At 40.2% G+C, this 23,700-nt stretch overlaps 1 protein-coding gene across 2 annotated transcripts in view; it reads right to left on the bottom strand.

Annotated features, from left to right (window-relative positions):
• Positions 1 to 23,700, bottom strand: part of tgfbr1b (transforming growth factor, beta receptor 1 b) — a 62,466-nt gene that overhangs the window by 14,813 nt on the left and 23,953 nt on the right. For both annotated transcript variants that reach the window (XM_043688958.2, XM_043688957.2), the window contains exons 2-6: positions 19,765 to 20,010; positions 16,559 to 16,801; positions 14,993 to 15,223; positions 1,473 to 1,640; positions 940 to 1,096 (exon numbers count right to left, since the gene is read on the bottom strand). In XM_043688958.2, coding sequence (XP_043544893.1) covers positions 940 to 1,096; positions 1,473 to 1,640; positions 14,993 to 15,223; positions 16,559 to 16,801; positions 19,765 to 20,010 — 1,045 coding nt within the window. The remainder of the gene's footprint in view (positions 1 to 939; positions 1,097 to 1,472; positions 1,641 to 14,992; positions 15,224 to 16,558; positions 16,802 to 19,764; positions 20,011 to 23,700) is intronic.

Genomic DNA, 23,700 nt, shown 5'->3' with positions numbered 1-23,700 from the left:
CTGTTTCATTAAGAAGTATTTAAGCATGGAGAACAAGATTTAAACTTGTGACATATCAGCACTAATTACAAGGGAAAGAGCAGCATTAAAGTCTTACAAATGAGCTCTGATGAGAAGATAATTTTAGCAGTAATAATCTTATCACTATTTTCAACTAACAGAGCTAAAACAATCAGGGAGATGTGTGAATACACACTGCAACACACAGTGTATGTTTGATTCTGTTTTTAGGAGTGTTCAATTTGATTCTGAATAACAGAATGAGTCCTAAAAGTTAAATACTAAGGAAACAGAGACCAAACCTAATTAGTTCAAACAAATATAATAAAGTTTGAAGATAAAGGAAGTAGGACTAGGAAACAGTGAATTTAAGAGATTGAAGGGGACCTAACCCAGATTAGCAAATTAGAAATAACTCAAAACAGACCAGATATTTTTATAAGAAACTGATGAAATATGGATTGAGTACATTCAGTGTAGGATGAAGAGGTCTGTCAAAGCATTCAGTGAAGCTTTACAAATGTCTTTCAATCAAACAAAACCAGATTCAAAACAGAAAATCTTGGGAAGTGATAATATAAGCTTGGTCAAAAAAGTAGGTTTTAAAACTTGAGGAATACAATAAGTGAAGTCCTAAAAAGGCTAAAGACACAACTACCAACGGTGGAGCACAAGGAGAGGGGAAACAAAATACTGCACCAAACAGAGCCCATATACTTTGTCAGCCAACTATCAAACAATCCCACAGGAAAAACACCCAAATTTTAAAAAAAACATCTACAGTTAACTGACTTTGAATATCAGGGGTAAAAAAAACAGTACCCTTCATGGAAACACAATTGTAAAACATCCCCAAAATAAGATTTCAAACCCGGTAAATTCTAATACTTAATGGTTAATTCACAAATGAAAACATAGCCACATCTATGTATTTATTACCTTTTTGTGCCCACTCTATGATTTGGAGCAATATCAATTGTATCTGTCGCTGAATCATGCCTGACTGCCAATCCCAAATCTGCAATGCAGCATGTTCCATTCTTCTTTACTAGAATGTTTTTTGACTTCAGATCTCTGTGAGCAATGGCAGGTTTTCCTGTAGAAAGGAATGGTATTCAGATTGGAATGCAATCAATTTTTTAAAAAACCTGCAAGCTTCTATTCAAAATTATGTTTTTTCTGCATAGATGGTATTTACTATACCACCAGAGAACTCCTGATGCAATCAGTCATGTATATTTACAAAAGCAACTTCCATACATCATGGATTTACTTCTCTTCAAATCAATGCCTGAAATTCTGATTGTACTTTATACACACAAACTAACTACTGAGGTCTTTTTTTTAAAAATAAAGACATCTGCTCAGTTTATTTACTGGCACTTTTAAACGAGAAGCAATCTGTTCTTAGAAATCATGTGACACTAGTTTGTATCACAAAAAAGTAACAAATGCAAATTTCACAGTCTTACCTTGTGTACCAACAATCTCCATATGCAAATGTGCAAGTCCACTGGCTGTGGAAAGTGCCAGTTTGATCATTCCTTCCACAGTAATGGTGTACCTGTTCAAGTAGTCAAACAGGGAGCCATGTTCATGATAATCTGATACCAGCCATAACTGTGTCCATGTCCCATTGTCTGAAGACAGGAGGGGGGGGGGTAAAAAAAAAATTATCAAAAGAAAGCATCACCAAAGTAACTGCATGTAATTGTGACTTGGCAGAACATAATTTTAGTACAACTAACAAATACAAAGAGGATCCGTTAGCTTATTTGGCTGGATGGCTGGTTTGCAATGCAGAGTAATGTCAGTAGCATGGATTAAAATTCTTACACGGGCTGAAGTCATCATGAAGGACTCTCCTTCTCAATATCTGTCCTTGCCTGATGTGTGCTGCCCTCTGGACAAACCAACACCATTGTCTCTTTCTAACAAGAGCGTGATCCTGCTACGATTATGGCAACTTTTGAATAGATAGCCAAGACTGTGATTTTGCATAAGACTAAAACAATTCATAAAACTAAGAGGTAAAAAATTAGTTTAGATTATCCTTCCAAAAAAGGGATTTAATTTCTCTCATCACCTCATCTAACTATTTTGAGCAAGTGTAAGGTTTTGTCTCTATGGAGCCATTAGGCATTATTTGCATGAGGTACTCCTTGTTAACAATTCTTAACTGGTCTTTTTAACAATTTCTAATCATGTCCTTGCATTCATGTCCAGTTTGAATTTAAAACCTTTCACTAAAGTTATCCTTTTCCATTCTAGCTGCTGTTATATATTTATTTATAAGTTGCCTAACCACGACCCCTCAGTTGCTTTCTTTTATTGCACAAGAGTACATCCAAGTCTTGCCTCATACACACACCCTTTGCACACTGGGTTTCATGGTCCTTTTCTTTATTTCCAAAACTTTATTTCCTTTGGTGACTAAAGCTGATCATAGTACTCACGTAGCTTGACTTAACCAGGGCACTATAGAGCTTCGAGGAGAAAGTGAGGTCTGCAGATGCTGGAGATCAAAGTTGAAACTTTATTGCTGGAACAGCACAGCAGGTCAGGCAGCATCCAGGGAACAGGAGATTCGACGTTTCGGGCACAGGCCCTTCTTCAGGAATGGCCTGTGCCCGAAACGTCGAATCTCCTGTTCCCTGGATGCTGCCTGACCTGCTGTGCTGTTCCAGCAATAAAGTTTCAACACTATAGAGCTTCGGCAATACTTGCCTTTGGCTAATGCTATAATTTGTTGATGTAGCTCAATTCTATTCGTTTTATTGGTTTCTGCGTTGCAAGATTGATCATGATAGCACTGAATATACACCAATAGGTTTTCGTTCAACTGTTAGCTACTTTAAAAACCAAAGTGAGCTCCAATTTCTTTCAAAGCTGAATAGTCATTGCTCCCTTCATCCAATTAAGTGCAAATCCAATTGCAGTGTACTGTCTGTACTTTTAAACTCGGTAACAATTGGCATCCCTATTAGTGTAATTTGAAACAGCAATTGATGTTATTTCATTCTCAGTTTCAACTCTGTTTAATCCTTCAAAGATCATTCCTTTTATGCTAACCCTGACCAGTTTCTTATCATTACACAGTTGTTTTTATTCGACTTTTTGCTGGTTATGTTTGCTCTCCAGTGATTTCCCTCACTTCTCGTTACGGAGACTTTATTTTCTTATTTATTTTGCTTGGATTTAATTTGAATGCAACATCTTAAATCAGAATTAAACAAAGGTGCATCTATATTTAAATCTCTCAAGTTTCATGAAAAAAAAATTATGAACATGTTTTGGACTATTGGGGAAAATATACCCAATTTTGATCAGCTGGTCAGATTCAAGATTAAAGCTGCATGTGATAATTTGGTCTAGCCATAACTCACTCAGACAAAATCTTTACAATCACACTACAGATTTACAGCAATGAATAAATCGTATTCTGAGAGATTCAAGGACATTCTCAGTTTCTTTTGGGATCAGATTCCGCAATTTTGTCTGTGTGCCAATAAAGAGCTGCTGGTTTAAAGTGACAACAAAGAAATCTTAATTATCCGAAGTCCACAGGCAGGCAGGTTTTCATTCGAATAACTGATTATTCGATTAATGGATTTGACCTAAAACAAAGGAAGCCGCACTGCCCATAATTGCATAAAAAAGCATGTTTACGGAATTTTTATTTCATTCAATTGCCAAAATTTGTACAAACACTGGATATCACTTAAAAATTCATGACATTTTACAGATCAGATAACTTTTTCTCGACCTGTAGAGTAAATAAAATTATTTGAGGTGGAGGTCGGTTATTATTTCTGAAGAAAATATCCAGCTGCTATTGCTGGAGGTGCTGTCTCTTATTTTGCGAACAATAACATTTGGCAAAAACGCACCAACTTAACAGCATCAACTTCATTTTGTGCTTCGTACCATTCCATGAAAAGTAGCGAACTGTCAATAGCTTCATTAACGGGGACTGGAGGTGGTGTCGGTATCGGATTTTCCTAACTATCCACGCCATCCGTAAATTCCTGCTGTTCTTCTATGACTGCGCTGACTATCTGATCACCAGAGTGACTGTCCCAATGTAGTTATCACAGTTCACCCGAGCATCGATCCCAGTCTCTACAAAGTCTCCTAAACCCAGATATCTGCAGTTTTTGGTGATGTCAGTGGTTAGCCTTAGTTCTGGACAGGTGTCCTCTTCACTGGCACAGCTCCTAACACGGAAGCCATTTTACCAACACTCTGCGATTGTCGATGGCTTGATGCAGTCCCAAGATTCAGCCATCATAAACAGACCGTGCTTGATAGTGAATGCCTTCATAATTTCCTGCAGTCCTTTCTCTGCATTATCTTCACCCAGGACGGCATGCAACATGTTACGGTGATAATATTTTTACATAATTGCGATGATTCCCTGATCAAGCAGCTGTAACCTTGAACTGGTGTTGGGTGGTAAAAGCAAACTCTTGCTGGTTCTAATTGGCTGCATTTCATGGTGTGTGCCCCCACGTTGTCAACAAGCAGAAGGGTGCGTTGGTAGAGTCCAGCACTTGCCAAATGTGATCTGACAGCAGTCACAAAATCTTCATGAAACCAGGATGAGAAAAGTGAATGTCATCCATGCCTTATTTTGTGCTTTGTACTTCATGGGAAACGAGTTCTTCTTGGTGTTCTTGAAGCAACGTGAATTACATATCGCCCAATATAGACAAGCGGTAATTTATGAGCGCTGGCAGCATTGACAAGAGAAAATCGTGATGTGATCCTTCTGCAATTTATGTCCTGACACAGGGTAGAAGGGACCTGTACAAGAAGAACAGACTGCACCAAAATTGAAAGGGGACTAATATACTGGCAGGGAGATTTGCTAGAGCTCCTTAGGAGGATTTAAACCATTAAGGTAGGGGAGTGGGACCCAGGGAGATAGTGAGGAAAGAGATCAATCTGAGATTGGTACAGTTGACAAAAGAAGCGAGTCAAAAAGTCAGGGCAGGGAGGGACAAAGCAGAGAACAAGGTAGGACTGATAAATTAAACTGCATTTATTTCAATGCAAGAGGCCTAATAACGCAGGCAGATGTACTCAGACATGGTTAGGAACATGGGACTGCGATATCATAGCAATTACAAGCAAGGCTCAGGGATGGACAGGACATTGGTTAGGCCATTGTTGGAATATTGCATGCAATTCTGGTCTCCTTCCTATTGAAGGAGTTTGTGGAACTTGAAAGGGTTCAGAAATGATTTATATATATGCCAGGGTTGGAGGATATGGGTTATAGAGAGAGAATGAATAAGCTAGGGCCATTTTCCCTGGAGCGTCAGAGGCTCAGGGGTGACCTTATAGAGATTTATAAGGTCATGAGAGGCATGGATAGGATAAACAGACTAAATCTTTTCCCTGGGGTGGGCGAGTCCAGAACTAGAGGGCATAGGTTTAGGGTGAGAGGGGAAAGTTATAAAAGAGACGTAAGGAGCAACTTTTTCACACAGAGGGTGGTACGGGAATGGAATGAGCTGCCGGAGAAAGTGCTGGAGGCTAGTACAATTGCAACATTTAAAAAGCATCTGGATGGGTATATGAATAGGAAGGGTTTGGAGGGATATGAGCCAGGTGCTGGGAGGTGGGACTAGATTGGGTTGGATATCTGGTCGGCGTGGACGAGTTGGGCCGAAGGGTCTGTTTCCATACTGTACATCTCTATGACTGGCAGCTTAATGTTCCAGGAGACAAATGCTACAGGAAGGACACAAAGGGAGGCAAAAGAGATGGGGAAGTGGGGTTTTTGATAAAGGATAGCATTACAGCCGTATGGAAGGAGGATATTCCTGGAAATACATCCAGAGAAGTTATTTGGATTGACCTGAGAAATAGGAAAGGGTTGATCACCTTATTGGGATTGTATTATAGACCCACTAATAGTCACAGGGAAGTTGAGAAACAAATTTGTCAGTAGGTCTTAGTTATCTATGAGAATGATAGAGTGGTTATGGTAGGGGATTTTAACTTTCCAAATATAGACTGGGACTGCCATAGTGTTAAGAGTTTAGATGGAGAGGAATTTGCTAAGTGTCTACAAGAATTTTTTCTGATTCAATATGTGGATGTACCTAGAGAAGGTGTCAGTGGGAGAGCACTTTGGGGCCAGCGACCAGAATTCTATTAGTTTTAAAATAGTGATGGAAAAGGATAGACTAGATCTAAAAGTTGAAGTTCTAAACTGGAGGAAGGCTAATTTTGATGACATCAGGCAAGAACTCAATTCCCGCTTTGGGCAACAGTCTGTGTGGAGTTTGCACAATCTGCCCATGACTGTGTGGGTTTCTTCCAGGTGCTCCGGTTTCCTCCCACAATCCAAAGATGTGCAGGTTAGGTGAATTGGCCATGCTAAATTGCCCATAGTGTTAGGTGTATTAGTCAGGGGTAAATGTAGGGGAATGGATCTGGGTGGGTTGCTCTTCAGAGGGTCGGTGTGGACTTGTTGGGCTGAAGGGCCTGTTTCCACACTGTAGGGAATCTAATCTAATCTAAATTTACAAAAGCTGATCAGGGGCAAATGTTTGCAGGTAGAGAGATGGGTGAAAAATTGGAAGCCTTCAGAAATGAGATAACCAGATACAGAATATTCCTGCTAGGGTGTAAGGAAAGAGGGGTAGGTGTAGGGAATGCTGGATGACTATAAAGAAATTGGGGGTTTGGTTAAGAAAAAGAAGGAAACATATGTCAGGTATAGACAAGATAGATCGAATTAATCCTTAGAAGAGTATAAAAGCAGTACGAGCATACTCAAGAGAGAAATCAGGAGAGCAAAAAGGGACATGAGATAGCTTTGGCAAATAGAGTTAAGGAGAATTCAAATGGGTTTTACAAATATATTAAAGGACAAAAGGGTAACTAGAGGGGGAATAGGGCCTCTCAAAGATCAGCAAGGCAGCCTTTGTGTGGAGCCACAGGAGATGGGGGAGATATTAAACGAGTATTTTGTATCAGTGTTTACTATGGAAAAGGACATGGAAGATATACAAATGTAGGAAAATAGATGGTGACATCTTGAAAAAATATCCATATTACAGAGGAGGAAGTGATGGATGTCTTGAAACGCATAAAAGTGGATAAATCCCCAGGACATGATCAGATGTTCCCTCGAACTATGGGGGAAGATAGGGAAGTGATTGCTGGGCCCCTTGCTGAGATATTTGTATCAATTGTCTCAGGTGAGGTGCCAGAAGACTGGAGGTTGGCTAACGTGATGCCACTGTTCAAAAAGGGAGGTAAGGACAAGTCAGGGAACTACAGACCAGTAAACCTGACGTTGGTGGTGGGCAAGTTGTTGAAGGGAATCCTGAGGAACAGGATGAACATGTATTTGGAAAGGCAAGGTCTAATTAGGGATAGTCAACATGGCTTTGTGCATGGGAAATCATGCCCCACAAACTTGATTGGTTTTTTGAGGAAGTAACAAAGAAGATTGATGAGGGCAGAGCAGTAGATGTGATCTATATGGACTTCAGTAAGGTGTTCGACAAGGTTCCCTATGGGAGACTGATTACCAAGGTTAGGTCTCATAGAATACAGGGAGAACTAGCCATATGGATACAGAACTGGCTCAAACGTAGAAGACAGAGGGTGGTGTTGAGGGTTGAGGGTTGAGACTGGAGGCATGTGACCAGTGGAGTGCCACAAGGATCGGTGCTGGGTCCACGACTTTTTGTCATTTACGTGAATGATTTGGATGCGTGCATAAGAGGTACAGTTAGCAAGTTTGCAGATGACACCAAAATTGGCGGTGTAGTGGACAGCGAAGAGAGTTACCTCAGATTACAACAGGATCTGGACCAGATGGGCCAATGGGCTGAGAAGTGGCAGATGGACTTAAATTCAGATAAATGCGAGGCGCTGCATTTTGGGAAAGCAAATCTTAACAGGACTTATACACTTCATGGGAAGGTCGTAGGGAGTGTTGCTGAACAAAGAGACCTTGGAGTGCAGGTTCATATCTTCTTGAAAGTGGAGTCGCAAGTAGATAGGATAGTGAAGGCGGCGTTTGGTATGTTTTCCTTTATTGGTCAGAGTATTGAGTACAGGAGTTGGGAGGTCATGTTGTGGCTGTACAAGACATATGTTAGGTCACTGTTGGAATATTGCGTGCAATTCTGGTCTCCTTCCTATCGGAAAGATGTTGTGAAACTTGAAAGGGTTCAGAAAAAGTTTACAAGGATGTTGCCAGGTTTGGAGGATTTGAGCTATAGGGAGAGGCTGAACAGGCTGGGGCTGTTTTCCCTGGAGGATCAGAGGCTGAGGGGTGACCTTATAGAAGTTCACAAAATTATGAGGGACATGGATAGGGTAAATAGACAAAGTCTTTTCCCTGAGGTCAGGGAGTCCAGAACTAGAGGGCATAGGTTTAAGGTGAGAGGGGAAAGATATAAAAGAGACCGAAGGGGCAACTTTTTCACGCAGAGGGTGGTAAGTGTATGGAATGAGCTGCCAGAGGATGTGGTGGAGGCTGGTACAATTGCAACATTTAAGAGGCATTTGGATGGGTATCTGAATAGAAAGGGTTTGGAGGGATATGGGTCAGGTGCTGGCAGGTGGGTCTAGATTGGGTTGGGATATCTGCTCAGCATGGACAGGTTGGACCGAAGGGTCTGTTTCCATGCTGTACATCTCTATGACTCTATGACTGATTGGGGTAGTCAACATGGCTTTGTGTGGAAAATCATGTCTCGCAAACTTGATTGAGTTTTTTGTAGTAGTAACAAAGAGGATTTACAAGGGCAGAGCGGTAGATGTGATCTATTTGGACTTCAATAAGGCATTTGACAAGGTTCCCCATGGGAGACTGGTTAGCAAGGTTAAATCTCATGGAATATAGGGAGAACTGGCTGTTTGAATATAGAACTGGCTCAAAGGTAGAAGATAGAGGGTGGTGGTGGAGGGTTGTCTTTCAGACTGGAGGCCTGTGACCAGGGGAGTGCCACAAGGCTCGGTGCTGGGCCCACTACTTTTTGTCATTTATATGAATGATTTGGATGTGAGCATACGAGGTATAGTTAGCAAGTTTGCAGATAACACCAAAATTGGACGTGTAGTGGACAGATGGGCCAGTGGGCTGAGAAGTGGCACATGGAGTTTAATTTAAATAAATGCGAGGTGCTGTATTTTGGGAAAGCAAATCAGAGCAGGACTTATACACTTCATGGTAAGGTCCTGGGGAGTGTTGCTGAACAAAGACACCTTGGAGTGCAGGTTCATTGCTCCTTGAAAGTGGAGTTCCAGGTAGATAGGATAGTAAAGAAGGCATTTGGTATGCTTTCGATATTGGTCAGAGTATTGAATACAGGAGTTGGGAGATCATGTTGCGGCTGTACAGGACATTGGTTAGACCACTGTTGGAATATTGCATGGTCTCCTTCCAATTGGAAGGCTGTTGTGAAATTTGAAAAGATTCAGAAAAGATTTACAAGGATGTTGCCAGGGTTGAGCAATAGGGAGAGGTTGTAGAGGATAGGGCTGTATTCCCTCGAGAGTCGGAGGCTGAAGGGTGACCTTATAGAGGTTTATAAAATCTTCAAGAGCATGGATAGGACAAATAGACAAAGTCTCTTCCATGAGGTGGGGGGAGTCCAGAACTAGAGGCATAGATTTAGGGTGAGCAGGGCAAAATGTAAAAGAAACCAAAGGAGCAACATTTTCACACTGATGGTGGTACATGTGTGGAATGAGCTGTCACAGGAAGTGCTGGAAGCTTGTACAATTACAACACTTAAAAGGCATCTGGATGTATATGAATAGGAAGGGATTAGAGAGATATGGGCCAAGTGCTGGCAGGTGGGACATCCAGTGTCATGGACAAGTTGGACCGAAGGGTCTGTTTTCATGCTGTACAATTCTATGACTCTCTGACCTGCTTTCCATGGTGGATGCAAGTGTTTTATCCGGCAGTGCACACCAAAACAATCCAATTCCATCAGCATCATACAGGTTCATACTTGCCTTCACAAATGATGGATTGCAGGTTCAGTCTGTAGCCTGCCATGGTTCTGTCATCCACAGACTACCTTCTGTTCTCCAAGAGTTGCCTTATGCCACAACAATGTTTGAAGCGCTGTAACCAGCCCAACAATACGCTGTGGTCAGACTCATCGGTGTGAAGTCGTTCATGGAAACTGGCAGCTTTTTCCCCAGTATCATCAGGCCAGATATGGGAATTACCTGAAAACCAGCTTGGTCAAGATGCTCATCCTTTGCCTGCTTCATAGGAGTTTCTTTTTAGAGAATTTACAGTGTCATTTTGGCTGTGACACCATCTGATCTCAGCATTAGTTTCCACTTGTGTGCTAACAATACCATGCTCAATTCACCACTTCCTCGAGACTCATCAGATTACTTAGATATTCAATGCTGCAATGGCAGAAACGTCCTCCAATAAAATACAGTGCAACAGAAAATGCTCTGCCATTCATGATTCGTGGCTGGTTATCAAACCCCTGTTTCCACTTTCTCCCTATGCCCAGTGAACGTTTTTAAGGAGATCTTCATTGTTCTAAATTCCAGAGAATATAGTCCTAACATTCAGTTTCTCTTCATACATCAGTCTTGGCATCCCAGGAATCAGTCTGGTGTACTGTCATTGCACCCCCTCCTTAGCTACAATATTCTTCTTCACATATAACCAACAAAACAGCACACAAATCTCTGGGGTCATCAAGATCCTGGACAATTATAGTTAGATATCTTGTTCCTCTCGTTGTGAGGGTAAAGAGACCATCAACCACCTTCACCACCTGTTGCACCTGTATGCTTACTTTCAAAAGGATTAAGCCATTGATTTCATTCCCCAGTTCAAACTCCATTCCCTGGCTATCACCTTTACTCCTCTCCCAGAGTGTAAACCAGCCAGATCACAACCATGGCATATTTAATCTCAAAGAGAGTTCCAAACTGCACAATCATTCTAATGTGAAGACCAGCTCTACACACCTGCTTAATATTGCCTAAATATTTTGACAATGCCAAATCATAATAATGCATGAGTTAGATCCCTCTTGAAGCATTGTGGGCAATTCTGGATAATGACAGCAATGAGTACCATATACAGGATGCAAAGCAGGAACTCATTAGGGCAGTTTTGACAACACCGCTCAATTCCTAAAAATTTAATACATGGAATATGTACATAGCTGGCTAGCCTCCCATTTATTGCCCATCCCTCATTGCCCACAAGTTTTTTTTTTAATTCATGGTCATCTTTGTGGCATAAGCAAGCCTACAGTGCGATAAGGAATGGAGTTCCAGGATTTCAAATCAGCAGTGAAGGAAAGAATATTTCTAAGTTAAAATAACATATAGCTTGGAAGGAATGTGCAGGTGGCAGTGTTTCCACATACCTGCTGCCTTGACCTTCTAATTGACATAGATCATGCTTTTGCAAGATACTAAGCTCTTGCAATGCACTTTGTAGGTGAACGTACTAGTGTCACTGCATGTGCAGGCACTGGTTGGAGGGAGTGAACATTGACGGTATTAGATGGAATGCTAATCAAACACCCGCTTTGGTCAGGATGCTCTTGTGCTTTGAGCGCTGTTGAAAATGCACTCATCTTGGCAAGTGGAGATTATTCCCTCATATACTTATGGCTTTTAGATCCTGGACAGGTTGAGGAGGTGGTAGTGAATTACTTGATGCAAAATTCAGTCTCTAACCTGCTTTTGTCACCAATGTATTCATATGGCTTCTGGACTGGTCTGGTTTCTGGTCAATGGGTAATGATAGGGGGGGATTCAGTGATGGCAACATCATTGAATATCAATGGGAGATAGTTAGAATCTCTCTTGTTGGAGCCAGTTATTGCCTAGCACTTGCACAGCAAGAATGCCTCAGCTCTGGTTTCTGATAAGAGGGAACATCATTGATGAAGCAGCTCAAGATAGTTACACCTAAGGCACTACCCTGAAAAACTCTCCTGTCGTGCTGTGCTGTGGCTGAAGTGACTGATCCCCAATAACTACAATCACTTCCATTTATTGCCCATTCTAATTGCCAGGAGTACAGTTAAGAGCCAACCATGTTGCTATGGGTCTAGAGTTACATGTAGACCAGACTAAATAAGAATGGCAGATTTCCTTCTTAAAAGAACACTTAAAATCTTTTGTATTTCCTTTCCTAAAAAAGGACATTAGTGAACCAGTTTCTTTTTGAAACAACAAATCAACAATGGTTACATGGTTAGTATTAGACTTGCTTTTTGTTTAAGATGTCCACAAAATTCAGATTTCACTATTTTCATTGTGGGATGTGATCCCTGGTCTTCAGAACATAGCCTTAAAGCCCAGAGAATTACATGACTCTACTTGTAGTGTTTCCTTTTTACACACCGTAGACTCTTATGCAGTCTATTTTATGCTTTTTGCATATTCTATTCTTCCTTTCCTGATGAGTTTCACAGTCCTCATTTACTGCATCTAAAAATTTCCCAATCCTCAGGATTTATTATTATTTCTGGCCACTTTGTTTTTTCTTTTAATCTAGTGGGCGGCACGGTGGCACGTAGTTAGCACTGCTGCCTCACAGCACCAGTGACCCGGGTTCAATTCCCGCCCTCAGGTGACTGACTGTGTGGAGTTTGCACATTCTCCCCATGTCTGCGTGGGTTTCCTCCGGGTGCTCCGGTTTCCTCCCACAGTCCAAAAATGTGCAGGTTAGGTGAATTGGCTGAGCTAAATTGCCCGTAGTGTTAGGTGAAGGGGTAAAATGTAGGGGAATGGGGTCTGGGTGGGTTGCGCTTCGGCAGGTCGGTGTAGACTTGCTGGGCCGAAGGGCCTGTTTCCACACTGTATCTAATCTAATCTTATCTTACACAATCCTTAACTCTGCCAGCCTTCAGCCCATAGTGGGCAGCTTCTCCTCACAGCTACACACAATCATCGCTTGGATGCTAGATTAGATTAGATTACCTACAGTGTGTAAACAGGCCCATCGATCCAACAAGTCCACACCAACCCTCCGAAGAGTAACCCACCCAGACCCAATCCCTATCCGAAACTTAGGGTTAGGTGCATTAGTCAGGGCTAAGGGACAATTTAGCATGGCCAATTCACCTGACCTGCACATATTTGGACTGCAGGAGGAAACTGAGAACCCAGAGGAAACCACTCAGACACAGGGAGAATGTGCAAACTCCACACACAGTCACCCGAAGTGGGAATCGAACACGGGTCCCTGACACTGAGAGGCAGCAGTGCTAACCACTGAGCCACCGTGCTAACTACTGCACTAATAGGTCAGTGGATCAAAATCCTGGAACTCTGCCACAGCAGCACTTTATTGCACCTACACAAGGTGGATTACTGTGGCCTAAGGCAACTGCTTATTGTATCCTTCTCAAGCAAAATTAAGGATGGGTAACAAGTAGAATCATACAGTAGAGAACTTCCAACCCATCAGTCTGCACCAACAGAAATACAGGACTATCTGCCCTCGTGCTGCTTTCTCACATTAGGCCCATAGCCGTGACATAGTTATGACACTTCAAGTACAATTTAAAAGTTGAGAGGTTACCCACCTCAACTATCCTCCCAGACAGGGCACTTCAGACCCCTATCACCCTCTGGTTGAAAATATTTTTCCTCGAATCTCCTCAAAACCTCTTGCTTTAAAATTTTGTCCCCTTTTCTTGATCCTTCGACGAAGGGAATAGCTGGTTTCTATTCACCCTTCCCATAACCTCAATCTCATTTACCTTCGTCAGGTCCCCCCCAACCAACTTTTTCTGCCCCAAAAAGAAACATAGTTGAACTGCTCCAATTCAGTTAACAGCCTGATAAATCTTCTCTGCACCCCCTACAGGGCATTCACATCCTTCCTACAGTATCACCCACTGCATTTCAGTTGTAGCCTAACTAAAGTTCTGCACAGCTTCAACATAACCTTCCCACTCTTATAACTATTAAAGACAAGCATCCCATAAGCCTTCTTAACAACTATTAACCTGGCCTGCCCCAAGATCTCTCCATTCCTCTGAGCTTCTAACTACCTTATTGTTCATTCAGTGATCTCGTCTAGTTACTTCATCCCAAGTGCATCACCTCACATTTAAGTTAAATTCCATCTGACTAATCCATTTAAATCTTTCTGTAACCCAAGACCCTCCACCTCACTGTCAACCATCCAACCAATCTGAGTCACCCACAAACTTACTTATTCCTCCATCTACATCATTTATGAACATAACAATGTGCCCGGCACTGACCCAGTGGTACACCACTGCACATCGAGCTTCAGTCATACAAACAGCCTTCTTCAATTACCCCGTCTCCTGTCCAATTTTGCAACCAACTTACCAAGTTACCCTAGATCCCACGAGCTTTTTAACCTTCTTTATCAATTTCTTATGTGGGATCTTGTCAAAGGCTTTGCTGAAATCCACTAAACAATATTAACTGCCCTATCATCATCGACACATTTGGTCACTTCCTCAAAAGGATTAACTTTGCCAGGGATACTTCTATCCCATATAAAAAAAGTCTGTCCAAAAAATTTAATGGATTTCAATAAATTGAACAGGTTTCTGTAAATGAATGGAATTCAGTACGATTAGCAACTCACTATGGAAGTACTTTGAAGAGGCAGCAAGATGGACCATTGGCCTCTTCTGCCTCAAATTATTGATCTGTTGTCTGCAAAACATTTAGAACTTTCCTATTACATATACTTTTCAATGGCTCGCACAATAATATCGTGTTGCTTAACTATCCTCTTATTGAAAACACTAATGTTCTCTCTTTCGTCAATTACACAGCAATATCCAAGAGTTGACTAAGATTTTCTTCACCTCAAATTGTAGGAATACCAAGTTAAAATACATATGCTCTCAAAGTAATGACCTGATCTTACACTGAGGAACAAATCACTAAATGCAGAAAAATCCTGGAACTATAATAATTTAGTAATCCAGTATTAGCACAGCAAATGAGTGTAGTTTGTCACCTTTGTTATCCGCTGCAATAAATCCAAGAATATTTTCATGGCGCAACATCACAGTCTGGTAAATTTCAGCTTCACGAAACCATGACCTTTCTTCACGAGAAGAGAAAATTTTTACTGCAACTTCTTCACCTCGCCACTTTCCTCGCCAGACTTCTCCAAATCGGCCTTTACCTATACTTTCTTGTAGTACAATTGTTCTTGCAATTGTCCTTTGCACAAGCAATGGCAACCCTGCAATATTGAGAATTTAATCAATTAGTAATCAGTTAACAAAACAGACTAATATAGAAGTGCGTCAATTAATTTGCTTTTGAGAGTTAGCTCATGAGTGAATATTTGGCACATTGAACTAAGAAATAGGGACAAATGTGTTCAATGAACCTCGATGCAATGGAATCTATATTACTAATAGAATCCATGATCCATGGAACAGTTTTGGAATTAATTTAGCATGTAATAAATGTAGTTCAAAATATAATAATACACAACGACAAAAGAATGGGGATATTTAAATTAAAATACTTCAAACGCAATACCTACAGTATTACTGATTAATTTTCTGTACTAGCTTTTGACATAGTGACTTTCCAGAAAATTGGCCAAACTTCCTGGAGGAATTCACTTCAAATAATGAATGCCAGTTCCTTTTATACTATAGTGGCAAGTATCATAAGTGTGCTCTTATAATTGTGGCCGTTCCCCAACCTCACTTTCTCCTCGACCTACCTGCTCCTTTAATCCTGCCCATTAACAAAGTTAACTGATCAATTTTTTCCATTCTTGGCTGCAAAAATCTCTAAACCCTTTCTTCTGCGTCCACCACAAGAAATAAAACCTCTTAAGTTGGTACTAATCACTACACTTGCAAATTCCCAACTACTCAACCTTAATTTTCAAAGTTATCATGGCAAATGGAAAGGAACAAACATCTTACTCAAGCATTTCTCAATCATGACTTTTGATGGCCTTATTGACAGCAAATCCCTCAAGGTCTCTGATTCTGATTATTTTACAAGTATCATAATTATTTGTATGCTGAAATGATCAGAATTGTGCAAAACCTTGGTTATAAAAATAAAGTATTTTAATAAAACAATTAACTAAATTTTTTTTTTGCATCCATCACCATAATGATTTTTCAATAAACCAATTATCTGTTTGTCTATTCTCTCCCACTGTCATTTCTGGCTATGGATTTCACTTTAATTTCCTCGATTCCAATAAGTGTTTGGTCCCAAATATTTCCAGTAGGTTCCGCCATCCATCACCAAATCTTCCAATACCACAACAGGCAGAGTAACTCTAGAATCAGATGTGAACAAAGCCATTCATTGAAAAGAACAGATAAAAATACAAAACAAACTGAGCTGGGGAATAGATAATACACTTTGTACAGATAACAGCATTGTCTCTAAAAGGGGACCATTTTACACTTGTACTGTATCTGAAGAACAATTATGCCCACAATGCTTAATGACTTGAACATTTCCACAAATTTCAGACTTCCAGCTTTTGCGGTTTTCACCTCCCCTCTACTTTATTCACAACATAAAACTGTAGTTTTACCTGAACCAGATCCTGAGGTGGTCATGTCATAAATCAAATCTTTGAGAGTGGTACCCTCTGAAATGAAAGGATGATCTAAAGTTGGATCTTCTTCATGAGGAACACGATGGTGAATGACCGCACGATTATGAAAATAATAGAAGGCCACCATTAGTAAAATGCAAACCACACAAACTGGTCCAGCGATGACTGCTGCCAATTCCACAGGCCCCAAATTTAACCAAGGAGGCTCTTTTGGAGTCTCTAGGAATAATGCACAAGCAGAATTAAAAAGGTAAAAAACCAGAACGATGCTAGATTTTGCACTGCATAGACATAATTTGTTTCACCAATTATACCAAAATACATTATTTTTGCTAAACAGATGACATGAAACCATTAGAGTACTTACAGTGTTGAAACAGGCCCTTCAGCCCAACAAGTCCACACCGACCCTCCAAAGAGCAACCCACCCAGACCCATTCCCCTACATTTCCCCTTCACCTAATACTAAAGGCAATTTAGCATGGCCAATTCACCTAACCTGCAAATTTTTGGACTGTGGGAGGAAACTGGAGCACCCAGAGGAAACCCACACAGACACGGGGAGAATGTACAAACTCCACACAGACAGTTGCCCGAGATGGGAATTGAACCCAGGTCTCTGGCACTGTGAAGCAGCAGTGCTAACCACTGTGCCACCGTGCCACCCATTGATCCTACATTATTGCCACCATAAATAATATTTTGCACTGCTTCAAATTTTCAACATTGGGGGCCAACTGCAACATTGCAAAATTGTTTTAATATCACAGCACCAAGGTCCCAGGTTAGATTCTGGCCTCGGGTGACTGTCTGTGTGGAATTTGCACATTCTCCCAGTGTCTGCATGGGGTTTCCTCCCATACTCCAAAGATGTACAAGTCAGGTGAATTGGCCATGGTAAATTGCCCTTAGTGTTAGGTGCATTGGTTAGAGTGAAATGGGTCTGGGTCGGTTACTCTTCGGAGGGTCGGTGTGGACTGGTTGGGCCAAAGGGCCTGCTTCCACACTGTAGGTAATCTAATCTAATCACGTTTCAGTCTTAAAGTAGGCTCCCAACTACAACCATCAGAGGTATAGTACAAAGTAAATCAGATTAACTTATGATCATTGAATGGATGACTACTGAATCGTTTAGTGTAATGGATCAATTTTTAGTATGTCCTGGATGAGCTTTATGTTTCAAAAGTTACATCTGAGCAGTTGTATTTTCCACACTTCTGAGCATGACGTTCATACCTCAAGGTTGCAAAAGAATAGCTAACTTAATAAATATTTTTCCCCTGCAATTAAAAACAAGAAAGCAAGTGTTGCTGTGTAAGTTTCTAAACCAAGGAAGCAAGAGTTACTATAAATTATTTATGGTAGCTCAAAGAATAGGATTTAAGGCAACAGCAATCTTCTGTCCCTATCTGGTTAACAATCAAGCGAGAATTATTACCTAGCAAGACTAAAAGAAGTTGAAAATTTTTTTTTGCCACGATTACTACAAGATGTTTTTGGGTTTCAGTGTTCCTAAACCAAGCTACATGGCAATTGCCCAAAAAGGTTCCAATCAGTACATACAGTCATTGCATCAAATGATAACAGGTTAAAATATACTAAAATGTTTAACAAATCTACACATGTATTATAAATGTTTAGCCAAATACATCAATCATACAGATGATGATTCAATGGGCAAGGTTAGATCGGACGCTAGTTAACAACAACTTTCAAACTTGGTTTATGAGCTCACCCCAGGTGCTCCCTATTTATTTACGTAAGCTAGCTTACAGAAGATTTAAGCAGTAAAAATAACCAGAAAATATTAATTTTCTCTAATACACAGAAAAGTCATGTCAACTGAATCTTGGTATGAGCTCTGCAGAGCCCACAAGATGACTGCTGGGAGACTGTTGCTCACAAACCATATTCATGATTTGGACACTGAAATCAAAAACAACTTCTAAATTCCCAAGTGGCACCAATTTGGAGGAACAATCAATACTGAGGAGGATTGCACCAGATACTGAGAAGTTACAGTATTAACAAAAACTTAGAATGGGCAAATAAATTCACAAATAAATTTCAAAAATGCCTTTAGCAAGAAAATAATGAGGTTCTATATCACTTGGGCCTTAGAAAGTAAGAACCTAAGTGAGGTTAAAAGAGGATACTAGGGAGTAACAAGGGCATAAACAAAAACATTATAGTTACTTCTACAGGAATGGAATTGAAAAGTAGTTGCATTTAACATTAGTCAGATCACACCTGGCATACTATGTATAATTCCAGTAGACATATTCTACAAGGATAAGACATACTGAAGAGGGTGCAAAGATTCACAATAATAATAATAATAATACCAGAACTGTGGGTGGGGAACAAGATAAGAACAAGCTGGGTTTCTCAGGAAAAAGCACTGAGCAATGACGCAAGCAGCATTTAAAATAGTGAAAAGAAATTCAAACAGAGAAGGTTTCCATTTGTGGGGAAGTGCAAAACCAGAGGCCATCAGTATAAGGCCATCACCAAAAATTCATAGTTAAAAATCACACAATACTAGGTTTAAGTCCAACAGGTTTATTTGGAAGCACTAGGGTTATGGAATATAAGATTGTAAGACACAGAATTTAGAGCAAAAGTTTACAGTGTGATGCAACTGAAATTATATATTGAAAAAGACCTGGATTGTTTGTTAAGTCTCTCATCTTATTCTAAAAAGATGAGAGTTAACAAACTATCCAGGTCTTTTTCAACATATAATTTTTTCAACATATAACTCAATGAGCAACTGTTAAACATTCTACACATGAATTGGGTGAAGTCAAAAGTATACATGCATTCAAGAGGAAGCTAGATACAGTAAGGCGAGATTAGGTGAGGAAAGGCAAGATGAGGCCGAGTGGAGATGAACAGCAGTATGCACTCATTTGACTGCCTGGATAGTTTCAGTGCATAAGCAAACTACTGCATATACAAGAAAACTGAAGTATAAACAGAAAACTGAAGACTCTGTTCACATATATTAAGACAGATACAAAGTTAAGTGTTTCAAATCAATTACCGTTCATTATGACCTTACATATCTCATGTAAGAACAAACTCTAGATCATTTTAACTCCACACCTTTTTCTTAAATTTAGTCTAGCCTACTATTACAGATTCACCGAAATCCATGTAAATATCATTCAGAAACTTACCCCTGGTTGGCACAGGAAGATCATAATTGTTGCAAAAATCCTTACTGCAACAATTACTCAATACAGCATCATTTGTAGATGGAGCACAAAGAAATGGTCTATCAGGAGGTATAAGGTCAACACTTGAGACACACATTTTGCTGCGCACTATTTGATTGCGTTTGCGAGTGACAGTGTTCAAACAGAGTCCATCTGTCTCGCAGGTGTAGTTATTTGCTACACAGTGGGAGCAGAAACACTTCAATCCTGTGAGAAAAAAAACAAGACCAGAAACAAGTGATTAGTTACAATTGAGCACAAGTTACATTACAAATAAAAAACTCACTGTCAGCAGCAACTGTTCCAAACCATTAAACAGTGATACTACCAGAGTGTACTACTGGGACTGTTCAATATGACAGCCTGTCCAATAAATTATTCAATTTTGGTTGACAGAATATTGGATGTTACAGATTACTGATTTAGACTAAGAATTCCCCCAAGTTTTCCATACACAAGGGCACTATTAAAATTATTTCCTAGCATACGTAGTGCCTGGACACCAGCTGTCATCAAGAGAGATGAGCACTGGTTTTCGTTATCTCAAATCAGTCTGCAATGTCAAGTATCTCAATAAAGTATTTTGTGTAGGATTTGGGACAGCAAAATAGAACTAGAATAAGTTCTAATCATTAGCAATTTTGCCTTAAATTCTAAACATGAAACTCCAAAATAAAACCAATAAGTATTGGTCAAATAAGTTTATGACGACCAAAATCCATAATAATTAAACTAGTCTTGTGCAGAGATTGTTTAAGTCTCAGTGCTACACAATTCCTCTAGCAAACCGACAATACCTATCACTCAAACAATTGCATTCATTTGACTGAATTAATTCGTTAACAAATGAAATTCACCCCCAAACATAAAACATTCAACCCTTCAAGCATTTAAAATCTGATAAAAATATACATCAACTTTGGTAGCATTGCATAAACCTATAAGACACCACACCATACATCTAACATTCATAAGATAAAATATAAATCAGGCAGATCCGTTTCCAACAATTGTTCCTTTGGGAACAAACTACTATCAGTCAGATTGAGTTTTGAAAAAAAATTCACAATTAACTTATTGGCAAATTCTAATGACCAAGATGTTTAAAATGTTGGTTCTATTATCACAAATGCTTTAGCACTCTAAATACAAATCATAGTGATCCAGACTTTATTTTCTGTCTCAAGTTTCTTCATTCAGCTTTGTTAGATAATTTAGGAGTATTTAGATTTACACTTGTTCTTTCACCCTAATTCTCACCTACCAATTTCTTTCAATTTGTCACATTAAAATTATGTAAGATTTTTAGATTCTTTGACACAGTAGCTGCCTTATATTTTTGTCAGGAAAATAATGTTGTCCAGATCTCACTGCAAATGATTATGGAGTGAGGGATAGGAATGATAATGAACTTTGCGAAGTGCTATTGAAAATGCTGACTCATTAGCGAATATCCTTACGATGAAGAGAAGTTAATTTATGAAGCACCTTAAGATGGTTGGGCCAAGGTCACTGAATTGCTGCAGTGATATTTTGGGACTGAGATGACTGGTCTCCAGCTACCATCCCCATCCATCTTTGTGCTAGGTATATCTCCAACTAGAACAGGTTCTCCTCTATCCACCCCCACTAATTTCCATTGACTTTAGTTTGTCTGGAGACTGGCAGTTGCAATAGCTGGAATGGATCATCCACTCAGCAACTCTGACCGAAAATGCTTCAGCCTTGTGTTTTGTATTGATATTCTGGCTTCCTCAATCATTGATGACAGTGATCTTTGTGGAGTTTCCTTCTCCAGTTAATAATTCATTTTTGCTGGTTACCATCACAAGTGGATGTTGAGGAACTACAGAACTTTATGGGATCCATTTAATGTTAAAGTGTTCAGTTCCATCTATTTGGAAGTGCTGTTTGGAAACAATAGTCCTGTGCTGTAGCTTCATCAAGTTAACACCTCATTTTTAGGTGTATCTGGTTTCACTTTGAAGAGCCATTTAATCGTAGAGTGATGGATAAGCTAGGCCATGAAATTACAGATTGTGCTCGAATATGATTTTGTTGCTGATGTTCATCGGGCCCTACAGTTGCAATGCTAACTCTTATCTGAATCCATCCATTCATCATGGTGATAGTACCACACAACACAATGGAGGCATCACAATGTGAAAACGGGATCATGGGATAGTGCGGTGGTCACTCCTATCAATAATCGCCAGGGACAGATCTATCTTCAATAAGTCAAATCGGTAAGAACATATTCAAATAGATTTTTCCCCTCATTGGTTTGCTCAGCCCAGCAAACAGGTCATTCAGGACTCAGCCAGTTTGGTCAGGAGTGATATTGAGGCATTGTTAGACATTGAGGCCCCCATTGTGTTCTCTTCCAAATGAATGATTCATCACTTTAGAGGAAGGCAAATCGATGATAATCAGCAGAAAGTTTATTTTCTCATGTTTGACCTGAAGTAATCAGATTTAGCATTAAAACACAAAAATAGGAACAGAATAAGGCTATTCGGCTTTTCAAATCTCCTCCACAATCATGATTGACCATCAACTCAGTAATATGCTGTACCTAAGGATGAAGGACCGTGTGTCAGCCAATGTTATTGCCGTGGATCTCCTGGGCTACTCCCTCTGATTGTATTCTACCCTACTGCTATCTCCGGTGGGTCTGTCCTGTCAATGGAACAGTGGGATAATTCTCTAAAAGATTACCCATAACCTAGAGGATGTAGAATTACAGACTTAGTCCTTCCACCAACAGGAATGTACAACTGGCCACCTCTAGTTTATTGGCAGTTTATGTAAAAGTCAGGTTTCGTGACCTCCAACTTCCCTCACTAATTGGATTCATGATCAGAGAAGCAGCAACTCTGGAATGCAGTAAAATCTTTATCTAAATATGGCATAATCTGTACTAAATCAATAGTTGAAACAGGTATGCACAAGAATGCAAGTTTCAAAGGCCAACTTTAGGACAATGTAAGAGAGTGACATATTGACCAGAATTTTCGATTTCTACAATTTTCATCCACTTCTCTTAACTCCTTCAATGTTGTTAATTTATCAGACTGTGCAATGTCTAGTACTGGAGAAGAAATTTCCTTAAATATTGGGCAGATCGATACCATTGCTTTCAGCCCCTACTCTAAAATTTCTCTTCCCAGCATCAGTAAGAGGTTCAACTGTCGTCCCATTCCGCCCTCCCTCCCCCTCAGTCGAAGCAAAACGCTCAGAGACACAGTACAGTTTTACGTCCTTCATCTTTATGGAGGGAGAGAGAACCATCACCCATGTGACATTAAGAAAGTGGATGTGCTGGAAATTCTGGAACGTATCAAGATAGACATGTTCCCAGGTCCGGACCAAGGTTATCTACGGGAAGCGAGGAATGAGATTGCTATCCCTCTGGCAATGATCTTTGCATCCTCACTCTCCACAGGAGTAGCACCGGATGATTGGAGGGAGGCGAACATTGTTCCTCTGTTCAAGAAAGGAAATCCCTGGGAATTACAGACCCGTCAGTCATATGCCTGTGGTATGCAAGGTACTGGAGAGGATTCTGAGAGATAGGATTTATGACTATTTGGAAAAACATAGTTTGATTAAAGATAGTCAGCGTGCCTTGAGGGGGGGCAGGTCATGCCTCACAAGCCTTATTGAGTTCTTTGAGGATGTGGCGAGACATGTTGACGAAGGTCAAGAAGTGGATGTGGTATATATGGATTTCAGTAAGGCATTTGATAAGGTTTGTCGTGGTCATTAAGATCATAGAGTCATTGAGATGTACAGCATGGAAACAGACCCTTCGGTCCAACCCGTCCATGCCAACCAGATATCCCAACCCAATCTAGTCCCAGCACCCAACCCATATCGCTCCAAACCCTTCCTATT

The sequence above is a fragment of the Chiloscyllium plagiosum genome, unplaced genomic scaffold (assembly GCF_037043375.1).
Source record: "Chiloscyllium plagiosum isolate Xiang-an unplaced genomic scaffold, Cpla_swu_hap1 HiC_scaffold_4, whole genome shotgun sequence".
In the NCBI taxonomy this organism is placed as follows: Eukaryota; Metazoa; Chordata; class Chondrichthyes; order Orectolobiformes; family Hemiscylliidae; genus Chiloscyllium; species Chiloscyllium plagiosum.
The sequence above is the reverse complement of the archived record's forward strand: the minus strand, read 5'-3'. Positions and strand labels throughout refer to the sequence as shown.